A 20,524-nucleotide genomic window follows, 5' to 3' on the forward strand; every position below is an offset into this window, starting at 1 on the left:
TCTGTAGTAGACCCCCACCGTCAAATCCCTCTCCACCTGCCCCCCCAATAATATACCCAAACCCCCATAACATTCTTACAGTAAGAGAAGTGCTATTACAGTCCTCTTTAAACCTGAATTCAACAAACTTAGTGCTAACAAAATAGCAGCCAGGTTGAAGTATTTTGTAGGTTCATAGAATACATCCAGACATGATACAAACAGTGTAGGATAGTCAAATGGCACTTTATTTCTGTGCATGACACAGCACATTATTATTTGAAATCACATATATGGCATGTTACATCTATATTTACACAGCATTTTACAAACATAGGTAAGAAGAAAGTATGACAGAAAGAAAACAATTACAGTGTTTGTTTATTTTAATTTGTAAAGCATAGTTGTTCAATCCATTGGCTCCTGATCCTACGCTTTGGAAACAGCACTTTCAAATTTATACTCATCAAGATGTTAGACATAATAATTATGGAATAACAGAGTGGGTTGGTCTATTTATTTATGGAGGGATGAGCAACCCCAAACATTTGGAATCCCTGTAAGACTTCCCAGATATTCAAATGCCTTCCTTCCCACACATCTGAGATGCATGAGAAGACTTGCCGAGCACAAGGCAAAGTTAATCAGAGCAAGAAATGCCTAAGGGGCACCCAAGTGGTTTAGCAATGGTTGAAAATGAAGGAAAAGAGAAATCTCAGGGACATAAATAAAACCATTGGACAGGGCCAAAAACCAGATGATGGTAGTAAGAAATACTTGATGCTGAAGCTACAAGCCTGGGAGACAAAAGTATGTGTGTGTGCACCATCCAACACAGCAGCCTCTCACACGTCAGTAACTTTAGCCATGCCACACTCTTCTATAAAGAGCATCTCAAATGGTTAACTTAGAAAATATGCTGGAGTCGTAAGTGTTAGGTACCAACAGTAGAGCAGAGGCTTGATACAGTTGATGTTTCTTAAGCAACACATTGTCATCAACGGCTGTTTAGCCCTTAATAAAATCTCAGTGAAGACTTAACTTGTTGCACCTTTCCAACTGTCAGAAACAGCCTCTGGTAAGTTGTCATCAAGTTTCTGGAAATTGAAAAGTCTCTTTCACTATTATTACTACTACTTAGGCCCAGTTCCACTCCTTCCCCGCCCAGCATTGGCTCAGAGCCTGCTCCTCCTGTCCTCCCCCCACTATCACCAGGTTTTCCCGGGCCTACTGCTCCCCTACCATGATGGCCCGGTTTCTTCTCACCCTTGGGCCTGGTCCTCCCCTGCATTGGGTCTAGGCTTGCTCCTCCCCTTCCCCCACCACCACCGCTGCCATGGCGCACCCGCTATTCCTCCCACCGCTGCCCCATCGGGCCCTGTAAGCAGCAATGATGGAAGGGGGGAGGGGCAGACCAAAGCCAGAGCTGGTGACCTGCTCCCCCCCCAGCATCCCAACCCAGCTGTCCCCCCGTGCTGCTGCCACCATGACCTGTAAGGAGTAAAGTCGGGGTGAGGTCAGCTCCGGTGTCCTTGCCCTCCCCTGCTCCATCCACTCCATTGCCCCTGCCTCCAGGGAGCAGGGCGTCCCCCCATTCTCTGTCCCCCCATCCCTTGTGTCCCCACCATCATGGCAACATTCAACTGCTACTAGCTCCAGTTGGAACGCTTGTTTGCACTCTGATTGGCTGTTTGTTAGAGGGTGGGGACAGAGTCCTGTGCTCCCTCCCATCCAGACCCACACCCCCTTTACCTCCTGCTGTTTGGGGTCTGGGCCTGCTCCCCCACCCTTCCCGCTGCCCAAATGCATATCCCTATGGGCCTTCTCCAGGTTATAATGCCAACGATGATTCTGGTTATAATTATTACTACTATCACTGTTAATATGATGCTTATTACTAAGGGCATTCTCAGGATTGCTATTATGATGGTCGTTAGCATGGCTACAATGATGACTGTTATGATAACTGAGTTATCATTGAATATTATTATTCAGTCCGTGTTTCCCCTTCCTAGCGGCAAGGGGAAGAGGGGCAAGGAGGCGGCAGCGTCCAGGGGAAGCAGCCAGCGGAGAGGATGCCGCAAACACTCTCGCACAGAAAATGCAACAGACAAAGCCGGAGAAGGGGGCATGCCTGCGACAGCTCCGGTGTGTCGAGGGCCGCACACCACTCCACCTGGCCCGGCCCACACTCACTGGCCACACCACAGCCCGAGCCAGCTCCGGCCGGCAACGCCATTTCCATGCTAACCCCCCCACCCCACACACACACACGCAAACACACTTCCGGGATTGCATCCTTGCAAGAACGGCCACTTGCTGCGGGGCGATGCCATCCATGGGGGGAGGGGGGGCCGATTCAGGCCGGCTGCTTTCAAACCCTCTGGATTAAGTCTCTGCCCCCGGTTGCTGGGGAAGAAAACCTGCACAGAGAGAAGTAATCTGTGCCCGTGCCCTTGTGCCCTGCAATAGGGAACCTCTATGGGACCTGGGCACTGCGTCTTAACCTGCCTAACCCTATGTGTGCTTGGCAGCTCGCTCTGCACATGCACAGTAGCAGGGGTGCACGGGCTCGGGTGGGCTGAGCGGGGCAGGTGGCAGCAGCCCGGGACAGAAACGGATGGGGGTGGCTTGGACGGGGGGGGCTAAGGCAAAATTTTGGGGTCTAGCCCCCCATCCCCCAGCATCACCTCTGATAGCCAGTAAGGCAGCTCCTGCCTCAAAGAACTGACAGCCTCCCAGTGAGACCCAAGAAGAAGTGAAGGGGTCACATCAGGGCAAAGCTAAATGGTAACAACCCTGTGGCGGCTTGCCTTGTGCCCGCTTCTCAGCCGTGTAGCTGTGCAGTTCTGCTGGCTCGTGCTGTGCTGAGTGCAGCCCTGCATCAGTGCCACTGTGGCAACAGCACGTTTTGCCCTCCCACCCCAAGACAGCTCCTTCCCTGGTCCTTCCTGCCTGTTACACTACTAATGCTTCTTGATTTCAGTGTTTCTGAGAGTCAAAACCTTAAATCAATTCTTGTCAACTACTTCTTGCAATTTTTTAGGAGAGGCCTGAAGAAGGTCGAGGTGATGACTTGGGGAACAGGTTTGCTGAGCAGATGCTGACCAGGTTCACTATCGTGCATCAGAAATTGCTGCCCCATGTCCGAGAAATGAAAAATGGTAAAGGGAAGCCATTGCTGGTAGGATTTGTGTCATCTGTCAGAAATCCTGCTCCTGGATTTGGCTCCTAATTTTATTTTTCCACCAGTTCTCATGAAAGATCTTATTAAACAAAATACCTTTCCCAGTTATGTCTACAAATTTATTATGGCATTCCTTGGCTAATGTATGTGAGGTAGCCTGATTTTGGCAAACCAGGTTAACTTATTCACTTACCGAACAAAAATTACAATGTCTAAAAGGCTAAGTATGCTGTCCTTATGCATATTTCCTGCCTAATTCTGCAAGTTATGCCATTGCAGTCAAGGATATGCTTTCCTTAGGAAGCTACTAAACATGAACATGATTAGCAGAGTTGGACCGGAAGCAAACACAGTAACCATGCTACTATAATCCAGTTGCCATATTCCATCTCTCAGGTCAGTCCTGTGCTACAAACTTCAGGCAGCAGATCAGTGTAAATCCAAGATGTGATTCTTGACCAACTGGTATTCCAGCATATGAGTGTCTCTAGGTAGTAAACTATGCTTAATTCACCTCCCCAAGGAAAATACAAATATTGGTGAATTATGCAGTAGTGACTGATTATAAGCTCATAATTGAGGGGGAAAAATGGAGGAGCTGGTGGGAAATCAGAATAATAGCAACTCAAACCAGAGTGGTGAATTATTCCATAGAAAAATTAATCCTAGTTCACTGTATTGGTAAAATTCCACCAGGGTACAGTTTATCTGGCTTCCTTTTTATGAGAACACAATCTTCTAATAATAAGTAAAATTTTAAACCTACTTCACTTTCCATAAGTTTAAAAAGTTGTCTGCAGAATAGTATGAAAATGGAGTTTTAAGAAACCCATAACTTTTAAAACTGGACTGTTGCATCTTTTTTTTTTTTCTTATTTAAAACTAAAGATATTCTTACATTCCCCTTTCCATCCACTAGATGGTGAAGCACTCTATTTCAGGGTTTTTGCATATTGTTCCGAAGTTTCACTGGGTATCTGAACTTCATTTGGCTTTAACTTGTTAAAGTTTGAATATTGTTAATTTTAGCTTGAGAAAAGAGCTGTAAGGCAGGAAGGTGTAGCCTGAGTTTTAACAATCTTCTCTGAACTCCCAAGAAAGAATATGACGGTTTTTCCAGTAAGTGCAAAAGGACTGAAGAACATTGCACTGTAGAGATCACCCATACCATGTATCAACCTGTTAAACAATTTATTCAGCACGACAACTGATGAATCTTTTTAACTTTTAATTTTGATTCGTTTGTATAACAGTAGTTTCCAACCTTTTTAAGTAGGAAATTTAAAAAGCAACCCAAGATCTACCATGGACTGCTGCCAAATTCCCCACAGCAGGTAAGTCTGTGGGGACAGAAGTGGGGGAGCAGATCAAGGCAGAAAAAATCATTTGGGGGGCACGCCTCCCCAGCAGGTAAGTCCCATCCAGCTGGGGCCCCATTCAATTTACCCCTGATCCTGCCACTGTCCCTCACCATGGGGGCCTTGATCTAGCCCCTGCTCCTTCCCTTCCCCACAGACTGACCGGCTGGGCTGGGGTGCATGCGTGTATGCATGCAGGCACTCAACCCCCACACCCAAGCCTCGACTAGACTCTAAGAGGCTCCAAGATCTACCTGTGGATCAAGATCCACTGGTTGGTGACCACTGTTGTATAGTTTCCCAAGTGTAAGTGCTTCCTTAGTTAACAGGATTATGTTCATGGTTATTTTTAAGAGACAGTTTTCAATGAGCCTATTAAAGTCAAACATTATTCTATAATGTGAATCTCTATTCACTTTACTGTATACAGCTCTGAAAGTAAGAAGGGATTGCAACAGGGAAGTGACTAAACTAAAAATGGTCTGCCCCGACTAACACCCATTTTGTTCAAGTATCAGTGCAGGTGTCTGATCTGGAGAGCCACTGAGAATGTACACATCTTGCAATGGGTCCTTCCAGGCAGCTAAACAAGTATCTAATAAACAACTGTGTAAAACAGCACTTTCTCATGGGTTAGTTTGGACTCAGAGAATCTAGAGAATGTATGTTAGTTTTTGGGGCCATGTGATTGCTGTCTGCTACAAAATTCTGACAGACACATACACACTCAGAGCAACATATGGCTTTTACAACTGCTTGCTGGTATGTATTGTTTTAGAGCTGTTCCACTTTGATTGGAATTATTCTGTTGTTTAGTACAGTAATTATGACAGGATTCACAATTAAAGTGGATATAGATAATGCAGAAAACCCTTTAGTGCCTGCATGTATTTTAGTGGGCTACACTAAATTCAAATATGCAGAGCTCCAGGTGCATTAAGACACTAGCATTAATCCAAGATTGATATTGCTGTGCTTAAATGATGTTGAACAGCTTCAGGGGCTCTCATGTAGATTATCTATAATGCAGGGGATCATGTCTGAAAGTACACTATCTATAGGATGAAAGTACATACCTTGATGCATCATGAATTGCAGAAATTAGTATTAGTCAATCTAGGAATCTTAAATAAAGTTGAAACCAGATACTGCCACTAGAATATAAGAATTTCTATTATAATTACCATATATAGGGTTTTCATTACTACAGAAGCATATTTGGATATATTCCAAAGGCACAAACTACCACTCTGATGCAAATTATTTATACTAAAACACTTGGACTGCCTTGGAAATGCAGCAGGTCCTCAAGCACATACCACAGAAGCAACAGCATGTCAGCTTGGGTAGGTGATCTCCATTTTGCCACACACCGCTCTTCCGAGGCACACAGTCAGCCAGATTCCCCAAAGCAGTCGGGCTTGGAGTTATCACCTCATTGTAATGGGCTACATTTCTCAGAGCTATTGTTGCAAGCTCTCTACAAATGCCGATTTACAGCATTGTATCAGGTGTACATGGGTCACATCTTCATGGTTTTTTATGCAGCAGTGAGGACTAGAAATTTACTTGCTTTTTAAAAATAAAACCTTGGTTTAGCCAGAACTTAAACAGGCAGGACTGGGCTCAGGTTTAGTCAGGTGAAAGCCATCCCAGCCACAGTGGGGGAGATCTCTGAACCACACCATCCCAGCCTGTGAGAGCCAGATGCACCCCAACATCACCATCACCCATGAGGCCAAGACAGTTGTGACTGTGGACATCACCATCCCTTTAGAAAACCAATGCCAAGCCTTCACCGATGCCTGGGCTCACAAGCAGGAGAAGTATGCCCCACTGGCCAACATCCTGAGGAGCCGTGACTATGACATGACGGTCAATGTGCTCATTGTGGGAACACTTGGAGCCTGGGACCCCGGCAACGAGAGTATCCTGTGTGCCTGCCGCATCTCCCGCCGCTACACCCAGCTGATGCAGCACTTCATGGTGTCTGACACCATCCGCTGGTCCTGCAACATCTATGTCAAGCACATGATCGGCCAGCACCAGTACACAGACCCCAGTATTGCTGCCATAACTATTCAATTCTCTGAGAGGCAGATGCTTTGGGTTAAAATGGACACCTTTCCACTTAGGACTACACTGAAACCACTGAACAATCAACACAGGATTATATACTTTTGTTCCATACTACTGTGAACTTCAACTGCATTTGAACATTATAGAGACTTTGTCTTACTAACTCTATTTTGAGATATCCACTACATCTCAAACGTTGGTACATTGCATTATGGCAATGATTTTGGCATCTGGGTTGGTGCCAAAGGCCCTGAGGTTGACATAACATTTGAAAAATCTCACAGACATATATCTGCTACAACATGCGAAACTGTGTCCTGCCACTAAAGGAATCCTAGGTACAGGGAGCATCCCATGTAAAGGTAGAGACAGAAGGAGACAGGCCAGCCTGCTGGGACCATTACAGCAAGGCAATTGTCAAAGATAGTCCTGAGGCTGCCATGGCCCCAGAAATCTAAATAGGAAAGGTACAGCATTCCTTTGACACAAGAACAGGGATTGACCTAAACCAGGGGTTGGCAGCATACAGCCCATGAGCCAGATCTAGCTGTTAGAGGTTGGATTCAGTCTGGGGCGCCACCCAAGTCACCCATCCCCTCCACACCACCCGCCTCCACAGCCCTCCCTGCTGCTCTCTTGTATCTGTGTTCACCCTCACTGCAGAGGATACCTGTGCAGTAAGGGTAAGCACAGGCGGCTTGCTTAAGAACTCTGTGGAAAGTGTAGATTTGCATCTAGCAGCAGGGGAATGCGTCACAAGCTCCAGGCCCATAACAACAAAAGATTTCCAACCCCGATAGGCTAATATGTCTAAACCCCCATGACATCTGTTTTACAGAGAGGTGGCATCGCACTGCATTTCCCATGGTGCTTCAACCAATGATACCTTTTTAGTTGCATGATTTAAAAACTTCAGCCACAAAAATCCTCCATCTTGCTCAGGGTCTGAGCTGCATTCGGAAGCCAGCAGCCCTTCATTCTATGCCTATAAACTTTCTCAAAGTTTCCTGGGGATGTTCTAAAACTTTTCCTGCCTGTTTATAGGCATTCAGAGGCTACTTTTCATGATGTAAATTCAGATTCAGACCTGGTTCCCTTCAGGAAGGTAGGGCACAGTAAATCGAGACAAAGCACAACTTAACAGATTAGGCACAATGAATTCAATGCAATTGCCACACAAATTGAAGGGGAAAATGTACTGGATGTTCTCAACTTGTATTTTCTGGATGCTTATAACATGACTGTGAACTGAAGAACAATGACTTCTTAGGGCAGTACAAAGTGTGCAATTGCATGGAGCTCCAACCTGGTCAGGGATCCCTGCTGCATTACAAGTATGCTCTACTAAAGCTAGTAAAGAGTGGAGATCTGAAACTGCACCTTTGTATAGCCTCCAGCAGGCGAATCCCACCTGTTGCTGGAAAAGTAACTCAGACATTCTTCCAACTCCAAAAAATACTATTTCAGGGCAGAACATAAACTAGAGAGAGCAGATGTTACATATTTAAGCAGGTGGTGAGCACATGAAACAGCAGAGTTACAATGGAAAGCTTATTTCAGACTTCATAATGACAGTGACTACCAGCACCTCCTATCCATCCCTGTAAGAGTTATACTATATTGTAGATTACAACAAAGTAATCCAGGAGTAACAAAGCATTCATGTATAAAAAGCAAAATAAAACACAGCCCATGATTTTCTCTGCATTACAAATATTAGAGCATCCCACATATATTCTTCATACCTGAGACTCCTACTCACTGTCAGCACTTCCCACATGGCAAAGTGTCTGCCACCTCACAAGAGCTGCTGAAAGTGCAATCTCCAACTCCTGCGTCTGCTAGGAAGCTGACATAAACCCTTTGAAGAATGAGCCAGCGTGCAAGAATACATTTACTACTGCTGCTTCTCTCCACAGAACTAGGCAAGGATTGCAACCAAGCTGTCAAATCCAAAAGTTAATGATATTGGTTCATCAGTAATATTTCAAATAAGAGCAACGTTATGACCCCTGAGAGTTATACGTCTTAGAGCTAGTGGAAACCTGAGGAACCATAGTGTCATGTAGTAGTTACAGCAAGACTGAGATGGAGGCTATGACTACCACCAAAACCTATCTGTGCCTGACTTTTCCTGTACATATGGCATGGATAACAGTTTCCTGTATCATACAATTTATGTAAAAATGAATGATTAGCAAGTGTTTTGAGATTCTTGGATTATATCAAACTGCTATAGAAATACCAAGCACTTTTTACTTTTTTATAACTGAGACCACACAGATTCAACGAACAACCCAAGGATCTCAGACTAGTCACTCAAGCCTGAGAAGGCTCCTTTTTTTCATAATGATGAGCACTATTGTGTATTGTCAATGTGCTTCATATATTTTTCTTTAAAATGTGCTATCATTTCCATGGGTTTCATGAGACATTGCTCTCCTTAACTATTTCTGAAATAAACTAATTTTCTATACAGATAGACAGTGCGGTCAGTAAGTGCACCCTGACATAAATGCATAATAGAATTAGAGGGCCTAATTCTGATCTCATACGGTCATAAATCAAGAGCAGCTTCCACTGCATAAGTGGTATTAGAACCAACCCATAATTCTGATTGTACTCTTACATTTTTTTGGTTTTTTAGCTGAGATACATTTAAGATGCCTAAGCACCATACAACAAGTTTTTATTCCTACATATCACTAAGACTGTATTACTGTCCAAAATTCATCCGATTACTATCAGCTATCAGTGTGGATTACAAGGACCACATACTAGTTCAAAACAGGGCTGCAAAGCTCTTCTAGAAAAGACTTTCATGAGGTTTCATTTCAAATTTCCTGTCTTCCAGATTTTGTTCATTACAGTTCTTCCTGCTCTCCATCTTGTTGCCCATAACGTTCCATTCCTTCGTCATGTCCATATCTGAACCCTTCTCTTGTTCTTATATTTTCAATTTCTTCTGTGCCAACCCTCTGCTTGTAACTCCTTTCTTTGCTTCAGCATCAGATGACACTATCAGAGGAACTGAGCACCCACAGTTTCCACACAAGTCATTTGGAGTCGTAGGTGCTGTGCCCACAAAGAGCATAAACCAGTGGGAATCAGGCTTGATACTAGTATTTAGATACTTGTAGGATCTGGACTGAAACAACCAATCCTCAAATTCCAGTCCCTTTTCAAAAGCCTCTTATTCTATCTGGCCATTCTACATTAAACTGGAAGGGGACCCTGCACTGTTTAAAATTGGGATCTTCCATTTCCATGTGGCAACAGTATGCTAGATCTGTATTGTCTAGATCTGCATTTAAATGATAAACCCGTTGGTGGTTGGAACCGTATGATAAAAAATGGCATGAGTGCTCAGAAACAGCCCCAGGAACACTTTCTTCAGTGGGTATCAAGCAAGTGCAGCCTCAAATGGCCATTTGGGAATAGGTCTCTGCTTCTTGTACTTTTTTCTTATGGTTGAGGAGGCCAGGCGTTCTTTATGCATGTACATAGTGCTGAGTTCACCCCTAGCACCTAAAAAAAGAAACTACTTGTTAAGTAGTATTTATTATAGGGAAAGTAGGACAGTCAACCTCCAAAGTGCCAATCCTAACTATTTAAAAATCTTAAGTTAGGCCTTCAACATCATAAAAAGAATTTTAGAAATGGGTCTTTTTCTTTATGCACTGGTCTCTCAGCCTTTCTGGTACATTCACAACATTTTTAAGCATTTCTCCCCAACATAGGAAATTAAAACTTAAGGGCTTTTTTAAATTATGAAAGTTGGTGTTCTCACATGATTACTGGATTCCAGGAGATAAAACTCCAGATTACCACCAAATGTCATGAGCCTCACTAAAAAACAATGCTGCTGTACAGACTTAACACAAGCAACATAACTACATTCAATAGAGGTGCATGGAGTATAAATCCGGGCACAAATACTGGTAAATTCATTCTAAAGGTGTCATAATTTATACAAAGATGCTGAAATCTCCCCAGTCTAAGAGCACAATAGAAAGGGGCTGTACCTACAGAGAAGTTTACACTGTAACAAGAGCATGGAAGGATGCCATTTTCTTTCTTCCTTTCTTGTAACAGATCAGTTTTGTTCCACAATAAACCAAAAAGTTCTATGAAACAGGGAAGTGGAGGTTAGGGTTACCCGCAGAAAACTCTTGTGAACAGCGGCAACATACAAAGAAAAAAGCACTCCAAGCTGTGCTTGCTCTTCGTACTAAAAATTAGTATCTTGATGAGGATGCATTTAGACCAGCCTGCTTGAGACTTAGAATACAGTTTCCATGACAACTGAATTCACCCTTTTCCCCTAATCTAATCAAGAAAAATAAAATAAAAAATGCCATGGAAAAATCTTGTTCCTATTAAAACTACTTTAACTTGCACTTTTCAGTTTAAACTCAGTTTTAGCAGATCTGCTTTTTCATTTCAGCAAAACTGAAACACTAATTTCAGCTGCTTTAGAGCAGACTAAGCGGCAACATGTCAAGACTGTTTTTAACTCCTGGCTCATTTGTCTTCTGCATCCTGAATATTCTCTGTGTTCCCACCAAAGGTGATTTTTCTTGGCAGCATCTGAAATTCTTACGCTCCAGGGAACAAGTCAAGAAAGCAAAGTAAGGTATCATCAGTTATTTTTCTCTAAGTTTCAGAGGGGGAAAATGAAATGCATATGTAGTTTTCTATCCAGGGTAAATTAAACATGAACACTAACCTAACTTTTTCTTTTGACCTGTGAGCCTTGCTAGTCTCAGTTCAGAAGCAGAATCGAGAAATTCCAGAGATCAGATTGTGAGGAGAAGAGTCCCAGAGAAGTAAAATGGCCCCACCTGTATTGCAAAGACCGCCGCCGGGCTCCTTCCTCACCCGGTGTCTGAGGGGAGGGGGAGCCAGCCGGAACGCCAGGATAAAGGGAGACGCGGGGTCAGGCAAAAAGGGGACACAGGAAACCGGAAGAGATTGACTCAGGCAGTGGGGAGAGCCGGAGGCGCTGAGGAAACTAGGGAGACCGAGACCGGGCTTAAGGGAAGCAACTCTGTGGAGAGAAGAGAGCCCTGAAGGAAACGCAGGGAAAAAAAAAACTGCAGGGAGGCAGTTATAAGGTACCGTAAAGACCCTAATAGCAGGGCTGAAGAAAAAGGGTACTGCAAAGTTGGGACTATAAGGGTAGAAGAATTGCCAGTTTGTTTGGGTTTTTTTGCCCTCTTCATTAGGGTGAGAGGGAAGTCACCCCAGACAGTTGTAAACACTATCAGGGCAATAAGCCAGGAAAAAGACTGGCTAGGATTACTGGCAGGTCTGTGCTGGGTTCCAGCCAGGTGGGGTGCAACTGGGCCCATCCGGGGATATTGATTGGCCAGACCTAGAGACCCAGCGAGCATTTTTTCTGTACTGCTCAAAGGCAAACTGCGGAGACAACTGAATTATTACCTGGTGGAATGGGCAAGGGTGTAGGGGTTGGTGGAGTCCTCACTACACTAAGACGAATTGCAAGAGCCAAAACCAGGTGAGACTGTGGGTGTGTGGGAGGGGGCAGCAAAATGTCACAGTGAACTTCAGCTTGTTAGCCAAGGTGCTAAAGTTGTCTTGGTGTAGAAGATAGAGTAAAAAAAAAAAAAGTGGGGGGAGCTGCTCAGGCAAGTGGCGAGCTCCAGAGATTGATGTCACCTAGATCAAGAGAGACAAGCTTCTACCCCAGATAGGGGTGGGACTTTTGGGGTGAAAGCCCACTATTGGACACGTATATTAGTTCTCACAATGAACTTAACTATGGCACTGAGTACATCACAAAACAACAGCCAGTCCAGTCCAACACAGTGGCCAATCCATCAATATACTTTAACTGTAGATCACAAGGAAATACTTGCTCTAACAGGTACGTAGACTAATTGGACAGAGAATAACATGAGCAGATAACTACAGCCAAGATATTCAGTGACTTTTCTACAAAGCTATTCTTGACGTTCTGCAAACTAAGTCAAGCCTCCAAAGTCCTAACCACCACTTCCTTTCTTATCTTTCCCCTGTTATGAGAGCTGCTTTCCAAATGAAAGGAATCATGGGCATCAGACCTCCAAGACTTTAACTAGCAGCCTCACTTGCAACAAGTTTTTGGGGTTTTTTTAGGTTGGGGAAGAAGGGTAATAAGATGCTTGCTGTGCAAAATAAACTTTTGAATTTTAAGTTAAATCTTCATCATGATGCAGTGGGTCTAGCATAGCTCCCTCACAGGAATATCAAGAATGACTCAGATGTGTATGCACAAGAGGTGTTCAGGAATGAAAAAATGTTACCACAGCATTCAACATTTTTGTTAGCTTCTTCAGGAACATCAACCAGAAAAAAAAAATCAGTCTTTCAGGACTCTTCAATAAACTTGTCTGGTTTAATAGCTTAAACTGATATAAAATGAAGATTAATCTTGGCAGCTCCCCTGCTGTTCCTCCCCACAACCTCCAAAGGAAGAGGAGAGAGGATTCAGCATCTCTTTCAGTGAAAGGGTAAAGACATTTAGTCTTAGCTCTGCAGGCATTCAATTTGTTTGTCCATTTGTAGAAGTGTATTACAAACTGGTACCTAATTGTTTTGTTTGTTTGGTGGGGTTTTTTGCCCCCCAAACTGTTCTTGAAGTACAAGTTATTGAAAAATTAAATCGGGCTAATCGCACATTTCTAGACCCATATATGAAGAGAGTGTTGTATCTCTTCTATAAGCTATACTGTAATACCTTTAATATTGTATAGAAAAACCATTATCAGCAAAATGTAAAGTGCTTTCAGGTGTATTCTTTCTTTTCTAAGATTTGGAGGTATGGCTCTTTAAAAGTGAGTTCTATTGAAACTGAAACAAAAATCAAATGAGAAACCCCTTGCATTTGAAAGCTTGTCTGACTACCTCACTGATGCAGGTGGCCCAATAAGATATTGCCCTAAGAAATCCTCGTGTACTGAAGCTGTACTCCATCTTATTTTTGGGGAGTTCTGAACAAAAATAAGATGCATCACATTTTGCACAGTTAAACTGTATCTACTTAAATTACACCATTAAAAACTTGATAGAAGCCACTTAAATAATCTTTTCATATTCCACCTTGTAAAGTCTGTATGTTGTATTTAAAGTTATTCAGCAAAAGAAAAGGCATACACAATGAAGAAATTTTAAGGTCTGTAGGGCTTGGGAAGACCTAGGAAGTTTATCCAATTTCCAGAGAACTGATAAAGCCAGAGGCAGATAGGAACCTGGGGAGTAGGCTGTGAGATTATTTTAACAAATATACTACTTTCTGTTAACCTTTCACTTCCATCATGTGTGTGTGTTTGTTTGTTTGTTTGTTTGTTTTTAAGACTAACAGTCTTTGGAAACAATAACTTTCGACTCAACTTACCTTAAAAGGTAATGAAGTTTTTGATCTGTCATTTGAGGGGTTGGTGTGGTCTAAAACATCACAAGATTCATAAGGTTGATCACTCAAACCTAGGCTATGTTCAATCCCTTACCAACTGACAAGTAAAACACTGGCAAGCAGGCTTTTAATTAGTCACAGAAAAAAGATTATGCTTTTCTGGGAAATATGTACATACGATTTATTTATACATGTACAGTATATTACAAATCAACCATGTTAAATTATTGCAAATTCACTTTTTTTTTTTTTTTTTTTATAGTCATATAAAAGACTACTGGTTTCCTACCCTATCACTTCATAATACAATACAGCTTCCAAACAAACTAATTATAACAAGCCTAACAGCAGGAACCTTTTTTTTTTTTCTTTATTATGTTGTACCAAATTGACCCCCACTATTATAGCAAGCACCCTTTTTAATGAACTTTTCTCTCGGTCCAATGGGTGTCTATTATAATGAGTTTTACTGTAAAATACACTGTTGCCAAAGCAGCCAACTTGCACAACATTAATAAAATGCTGACGAACTGCTGTACAAATTGGAATAACTTCAGGGGGCAACCTGAAAGCCATATTGACCCTTTCAATATGTAGTTTTCCTTTTAAAGGATTTCCTTGTCTAATATATAAAATTAGCTATTTTATTTCTTCCCAATGACCAGAATTTTGGTGTGTGTGGTGTTTTTTTGTCTCCATAATATTATTCTTAAATAGTGAAATTAAAATCCCAGTCCCTTTGCCTGGTCCAAATTCTCTCTCTTTGCCTCTTCTCCAACCCACTACACCTCCCCTACTTTGTTTTGCCAGTGATTTGTGTGTGACCATTTACTTGGTTTTTGGGTACTGACTGTAGTTTTTGTCTTTCACTTTGCCCCATCTTTAGGCTAATAGTTAGGAAAAGGGAGAACTCATAGTCAAATTCATAATGGGTTTCTGGAAGGCACACTGAAATCACTGCATATAAGCCAACAAAATGGCAACAATTTAGAGTTACTAGTGACCTGGCTGACTTCTAACCAGCGCTCCAAAGTGTAATACCCCATAATGCCTTACCAGTCTCCATAATTCTGTTGTGTTCCTTTACTAATGTTCTATCATAATGTTACTTACTATTATTCTGTTGAATTAAGCAGCTGTATTGCAAGATACCCAAGGATCAGTTCTTTCAAGGAATACAGAAAATGTGCTTTTTGTATGGTTTACCTTAATTCATGGAAAAATTCAAAGATTTTCTGCTGAAAATGAACCAAAATAAAATGGTTTCCAACTATTGTATTACAAGGCAATTCTTCAGTGTAGAAAATGTATTCTTATTGATTTGTTTGCTGAAGGAATGCAGTGTCTTTAGCCAGTCTGCCAATAAGTACAAGCCAGCTTTTAAATAAATCCTGTGTGAATAATGATGCTTTTTTTTTTTTATCTCTATAATCAAAACCAGCTACTACCACCTGCCTTCCTCAATACTAATGCTAATAATACCAATAACAATAATTCAGGATTCATTAACACCAAATCCATGCCCAGTATATATCTGAATTTGGTTCACAATATTTATTATTGATATTCTCTCATTTCAAGTTGAATATAAACAAAATCAGTAGTGGTTTTGTTTTCTGTAGGGAGGTTCAAACTTGGGTTCCAATTTTATCAAAATTCCCCAAGTTTAGAAGAAGCAGAAAAATGCTGTCTTTGGCTTATTTTTCCTTGAAAGGAGGCCACAAATAATTTAGCCCAAACCTTATAAGGAAGATACTACAGCTGAGATCTTCCTTTTAACAACTTTGAAAAACAAGCACATTCCATTACTATATTTTACCAATAGGCACAGAAAATAAAATAGCCTGGTGCTTCTCAATATTTTCCAGATTTAGATCTCCCTCTTTTCCCCCCCCAACAAAAACTACCCCCTTTTTTGGCCAAAATCATGCCTGACCTCTTTTCCCATAGGGAAAGAACAGGACAGCTGCAATGTCTACCAGTAGTTTGGGATGTGGCTGAGGGCCACAATTCCCAAGACCCCTGATATAGCACATATAGCAGCACAACATAAAAGGAAAGAACAAAAAATATAATTTACACTAGTGTTTAGAACCCACACTACATTTTATTAAAATGCTTGCTTTTAATGATCTGTAGAAATGAATCACCCTTAGATCCATCTGAAGCTACTGTCCTTCTTCAGATGCACCAAAGGAAGAACTGATAATATTCACCAATCTCTGCCTAGGCAGAATTTTTTCTTGCTTTTAAACATATATTTGCTGTTATTGTAAACTTGGCAAGGTTCTTCATTTAGTTCTTTCAAACATAGGTTTAAAAAAATCACTCTGATAAACAGGCAGTAAGCTACAGGTGAAGGCTTGGCATGCAATGAAGATCTAAACTACAGAAGGAACACAAGAACACATAAAGAGTATTAGGGAATTATCAATTTGTGCTTCTAATAAACTACAGTGTGAGACACCAGCAAATGCAGAGAAGGAAGGAAGCAAGGACTGCTTGTAACAGAATGAGGATTAAAGTGCTGGGATATGGTTGTTTTACAGGTTGTAACAGTTTAAAATTCACACTTAAGGTACACAAGACAATACATCTGCAATAATAGAAAAGAGGCAAACTACAGTACAGTGCCTGAGCACACTAACATAACGGACAGTTTTGCTCCGATTCACATAGGATTTAGGTACTAGGTTTGGAAATCTGATTTGCAATTAATGCCTTCAGTGATCCTCATTCCACAGCGTGACTTAACTTACATTAGCATGTTTGGGATTTATGCCAACATATTGAAAGGAAGGAAAAGGTTCCTCTCTCACCACGTCTTCCAACCCCTGCCCAAAGTAAAGGAATGCACTAACATTTACTCTCAAGGCAGAGGTTTATCTATCAGTTTGGCTATTTACTATATGCTGGCCTTTTATACACTTTTGGCATTTGTACTATGCTCATCATCATAGTATCAAAGAGCGTCAGTTCTATGTCCTCAACATATATGTGCACAAATGTTGGAGCTGAATCAGCATCACATGACCTGCAATCTACCTGTAATTATACTACAGAGACACTTCAGTTTTCAGAAGACAAATTAAGATTTTAGAAGCTTTGTCCTATTAACGTTAACAATTTTTGAGCCTCCTACCCAGGAATGAGGTATCCTCAGGCTTTAAGGATGCTCTAGGCCAAGAGTTACCATGTTTTATCTAAGAGAATGGCAGAGACAACTGATAAACAGCAACATGTGTAAAGAACAAATGGGGATTTTTGTTACTTTGTTATGAAAGATTATCTAAACAAAGTGGGCATCTTTTTATATTTCATTAATGAAACCTGCAGAAATTTACCATGTCCATTTCCAGGTAACTATGTATAACAGGCCTGACAAGTAAACTATTTGCCTCCATTTTGTACTCCTTGAAGCCCTTTCTACCAGTCCACAGATTAGTTTTGTTTCTGTTTACCGAGTGCCCCAGTAAACCAACTGCCAAACCTCAAAATGAAAGTCTTGAATCAGACCTATACTACTGTATGTACTATATTTCACAAGTAAAATTAAGAATGGCTGTCTATAGATATATATTTTTTAATAAAAACAGGTTCATAAGGAACACTTACATATGTTTCCCTTTTGTTTTGTTTTTAAGTATTTGGCACAAAAAAAATCAGCCTGTAACAAATTTCAGCATAACAAAGATCCATGGGATCACACATACATCAGAAGGTGGCCTTCTTTTGTCACAGAGATCCTTCTCTTACTAGGAATCCACCTTAGGAAAGATACTGACTTTATTGTTCCTGCTAATTTTTCTTTCTGCTTTACCCTTGGGTTGCTTTGTCTGGATGAGTTCTTCTGGTGTATTTCCCAAAGGCGGCAGCAGTCGCTTCTTACTGTTCCGATTTTCTGAGAGCCACTGCGGAGGCAGCTCAAAGGGCCCAAAGCCAAACTGCATGGAATATTTATCATTGGCCATATCTGCTTCTGTGGGCATTGCTGGGGCCACCTGAGCAGCAGAGTCTGCAATGGTTTGTGGTATACATTTTTTAACCAAAGTCTGTTCTACCTCTAAACTGGTAGTTGGAATTTCCTTCTGCTGGAAGTCACCAGAGCCAACAGATTTAGTTTCATTCTCCTCATCCTCTGTGGGTTTGAAAATCTGCTGCTGCCCAATGTGAAACATCTCCAGGAGCTGGCTACCAGAACGGACACTGGGCTCCAGGTTAGTATCTGCAACACCCCCAGAGCTGACAATATTTCTCCTGCTGTACCTCCGGTGTAGCTGCACTACTGTCCCCACTAAGCACTTCCGTACAGATTTGTTAACAGTCAAAAAAAGCAATGGATTGGCTAGCAGGGAGACCTTGGGCAACCAGATGGCAGTGAGGTGCAAGAAAACTGAAATATCAGAAATATTAAGTATGGTTCTATAAATCACAAGAGTCATATAGGGGACACTGCAGAAAATAAAGATCATAACCATGGAGAGCAGCATGGCATGTAGTTCAGCTTCTCGTTGAGAGGCATATGGAATAGAAATGGTATTCTGAGGGGTCCTTAAGGCAGCTATGATGACTTTCTTCTTCTGGCTGGCACTCAGTGCCCTGCGAATAAGAATCATAAAAAGAAACACCACGGCTACTGGTACAATCACAGTTGTGATGTTATAAATGATGACATACACCAGGTGGCCAAGGGAGTAACTCCAGGATTCAGTACAGGTAGACATGGCATAAATGTCAGATACATTGGTCACAGCAAATACAGGAATACTGGCTACCACAGCATGGGCCCAGATGTAGATAACCAGGTCTCGAGACCTTGCATCAGAAATTTTTCTTTCCAGTGGGTATAGAACTGAGTAATACCTGCCAAGAATAAAACACAACAATTTAAAAGAGACAGAGATAGACATAGATTGTTTGGGATCACAGAGTCATGACTTGGAGAAGTGGCACAGGGACAGTGCTTAGGGAGAATGTCTTGGTAGCTGTCTGGGGATGATGAGGGCTGCCAAATCACTATTTTTTCATAACCAAGAACTGGGGTTTACAATTCTGGCCCTACAACAGCACTATATTCAGAAGATCTACACTCAGAAGCAAACCATCAGTGATCAGCCACGCTTTAGCTCTACATCTGAAATTATATTCCAATTTGTTTCAACGTGCATTCATGAATCTATAGAACTATCGATCTCTTCAAAATTAGTTATCTATAAATATCCTAAATAAAACATAATTGCAAACAGCAATAGGAATATGACTGGAACACAGTTTTCTGTACTCTGGCACTTGTCATACAAAAAGCAGGGTAGATTTGTACTTTTTGGACTAACTAAATCAAAGATGCATTGCATAAGCTTTTGTAAAATCAAAAAAGCTTTGACAAGAGCTCAATGTATGTATTTTTAATTATTTAGTCTATAAGGTACAGATTTGCCCTACCTTCTGCCAGACTTCAGACTAACACAGCTAACTACCTTTCTCTACTCATTTGTCATACAAATCAGTGAAGTGAGAAGCCTATCGCATCCATGCTTTTGTGTGTACTAAGTCACCCAGGCCATGTAGGAAAGTATGACCTCTGTCTATTAGTGGTTCAGAATTCAAGAATCTTAGCTGTACCTGTCAAGAGATAACACCAAAAATAAACAGTGGCTATAATTCTAGCAGGCATGTACATGAAAACAGAATGAGGTCTTAAAATCATGCTGCTTTGTAGAAAGGTCATTGGCAGTGCACAGTGCTACACACAGCAATTCCTGCATATGCTGTATAGTCCTGTGGTCACCCCTTTACTAGAAACATACTATGGACTTGATTCGCACAAGATCTAGTAGCAAGGGCATTGAACAAATAGACAGACATATAGTAGCAATTTGCATGTGAATCTCCAATTTGTATATGCATCTGTGGAAGCTGAAATAATTATATTAAAAATTATTTACATATCAGACCTTGTGTAGCAGATCTAATAATGTGATTTTTGTTGGTACTGACCTTTAGATGGTCTATTTTTAGTCAGAGGGAATAGAGATTCTCTTTATCCCTGGGGATAGGGGTTAATGGTCTTGATACTGAAAGTCATAAACTTTAGTCCTGATCTCAAAAAATGCACATATCTTCCCCCAAGATGTCCAAAGTAAAAGACATCTTCAGTGTAAATCCAAGCCAATTAAAAACCTGTAGAAACTAACCCGTCAGACTTCAAAAGTATCCAGCAGTACCACAATTGTGGTACCACAAATGCAGTACTAACAGTTTTGTAGCTCTGGCTGTTTATGACACGTCATGAGCACCTAAAGTTGCACAGAGTGAATGAACCTACCTTGTAGAAGAGTTCTTTCATGAAGAACAGTTTGATTGGATATAATTAGTTATGTTTTCTCTGTGGCCATTGTGAAGTGTCCATGCAGTATCTCGACAGGAACATAATAATAATAAATAAATAAATAATAAACCCTGGGGCTTTAAAAATACGTAGTCTAAAAAAAAAAAAAAAAAACA

At 41.4% G+C, this 20,524-nt stretch overlaps 2 protein-coding genes across 5 annotated transcripts in view; both read right to left on the reverse strand.

Moving 5' to 3' along the window:
* FSIP1 (fibrous sheath interacting protein 1) overlaps window positions 1-11,533 on the reverse strand; it is a 203,002-nt gene extending 191,469 nt beyond the window's left edge. Inside the window, exons 1-3 of one of the 4 annotated variants that reach the window (XM_019518978.1) lie at window positions 11,448-11,533; window positions 10,633-10,730; window positions 8,015-8,020 (exon numbers count right to left, since the gene is read on the reverse strand). The gene's annotated coding sequence lies outside the window, so the exon portion shown is untranslated. The other 3 variants (XM_019518977.1, XM_019518981.1, XM_019518980.1) reach the window with 3 other exon arrangements.
* Window positions 11,534-15,441: 3,908 nt separating this feature from the next.
* Window positions 15,442-20,524, reverse strand: part of GPR176 (G protein-coupled receptor 176) — a 138,531-nt gene continuing 133,448 nt past the window's right edge. Inside the window, exon 3 of the mRNA XM_019518983.1 lies at window positions 15,442-18,883. Coding sequence (XP_019374528.1) covers window positions 17,776-18,883 — 1,108 coding nt within the window. The 3' untranslated portion in view covers window positions 15,442-17,775. The remainder of the gene's footprint in view (window positions 18,884-20,524) is intronic.

Source organism: Gavialis gangeticus, unplaced genomic scaffold (genome assembly GCF_001723915.1).
Source record: "Gavialis gangeticus isolate Ggan-Ray unplaced genomic scaffold, GavGan_comp1, whole genome shotgun sequence".
Taxonomy (NCBI): Eukaryota; Metazoa; Chordata; order Crocodylia; family Gavialidae; genus Gavialis; species Gavialis gangeticus.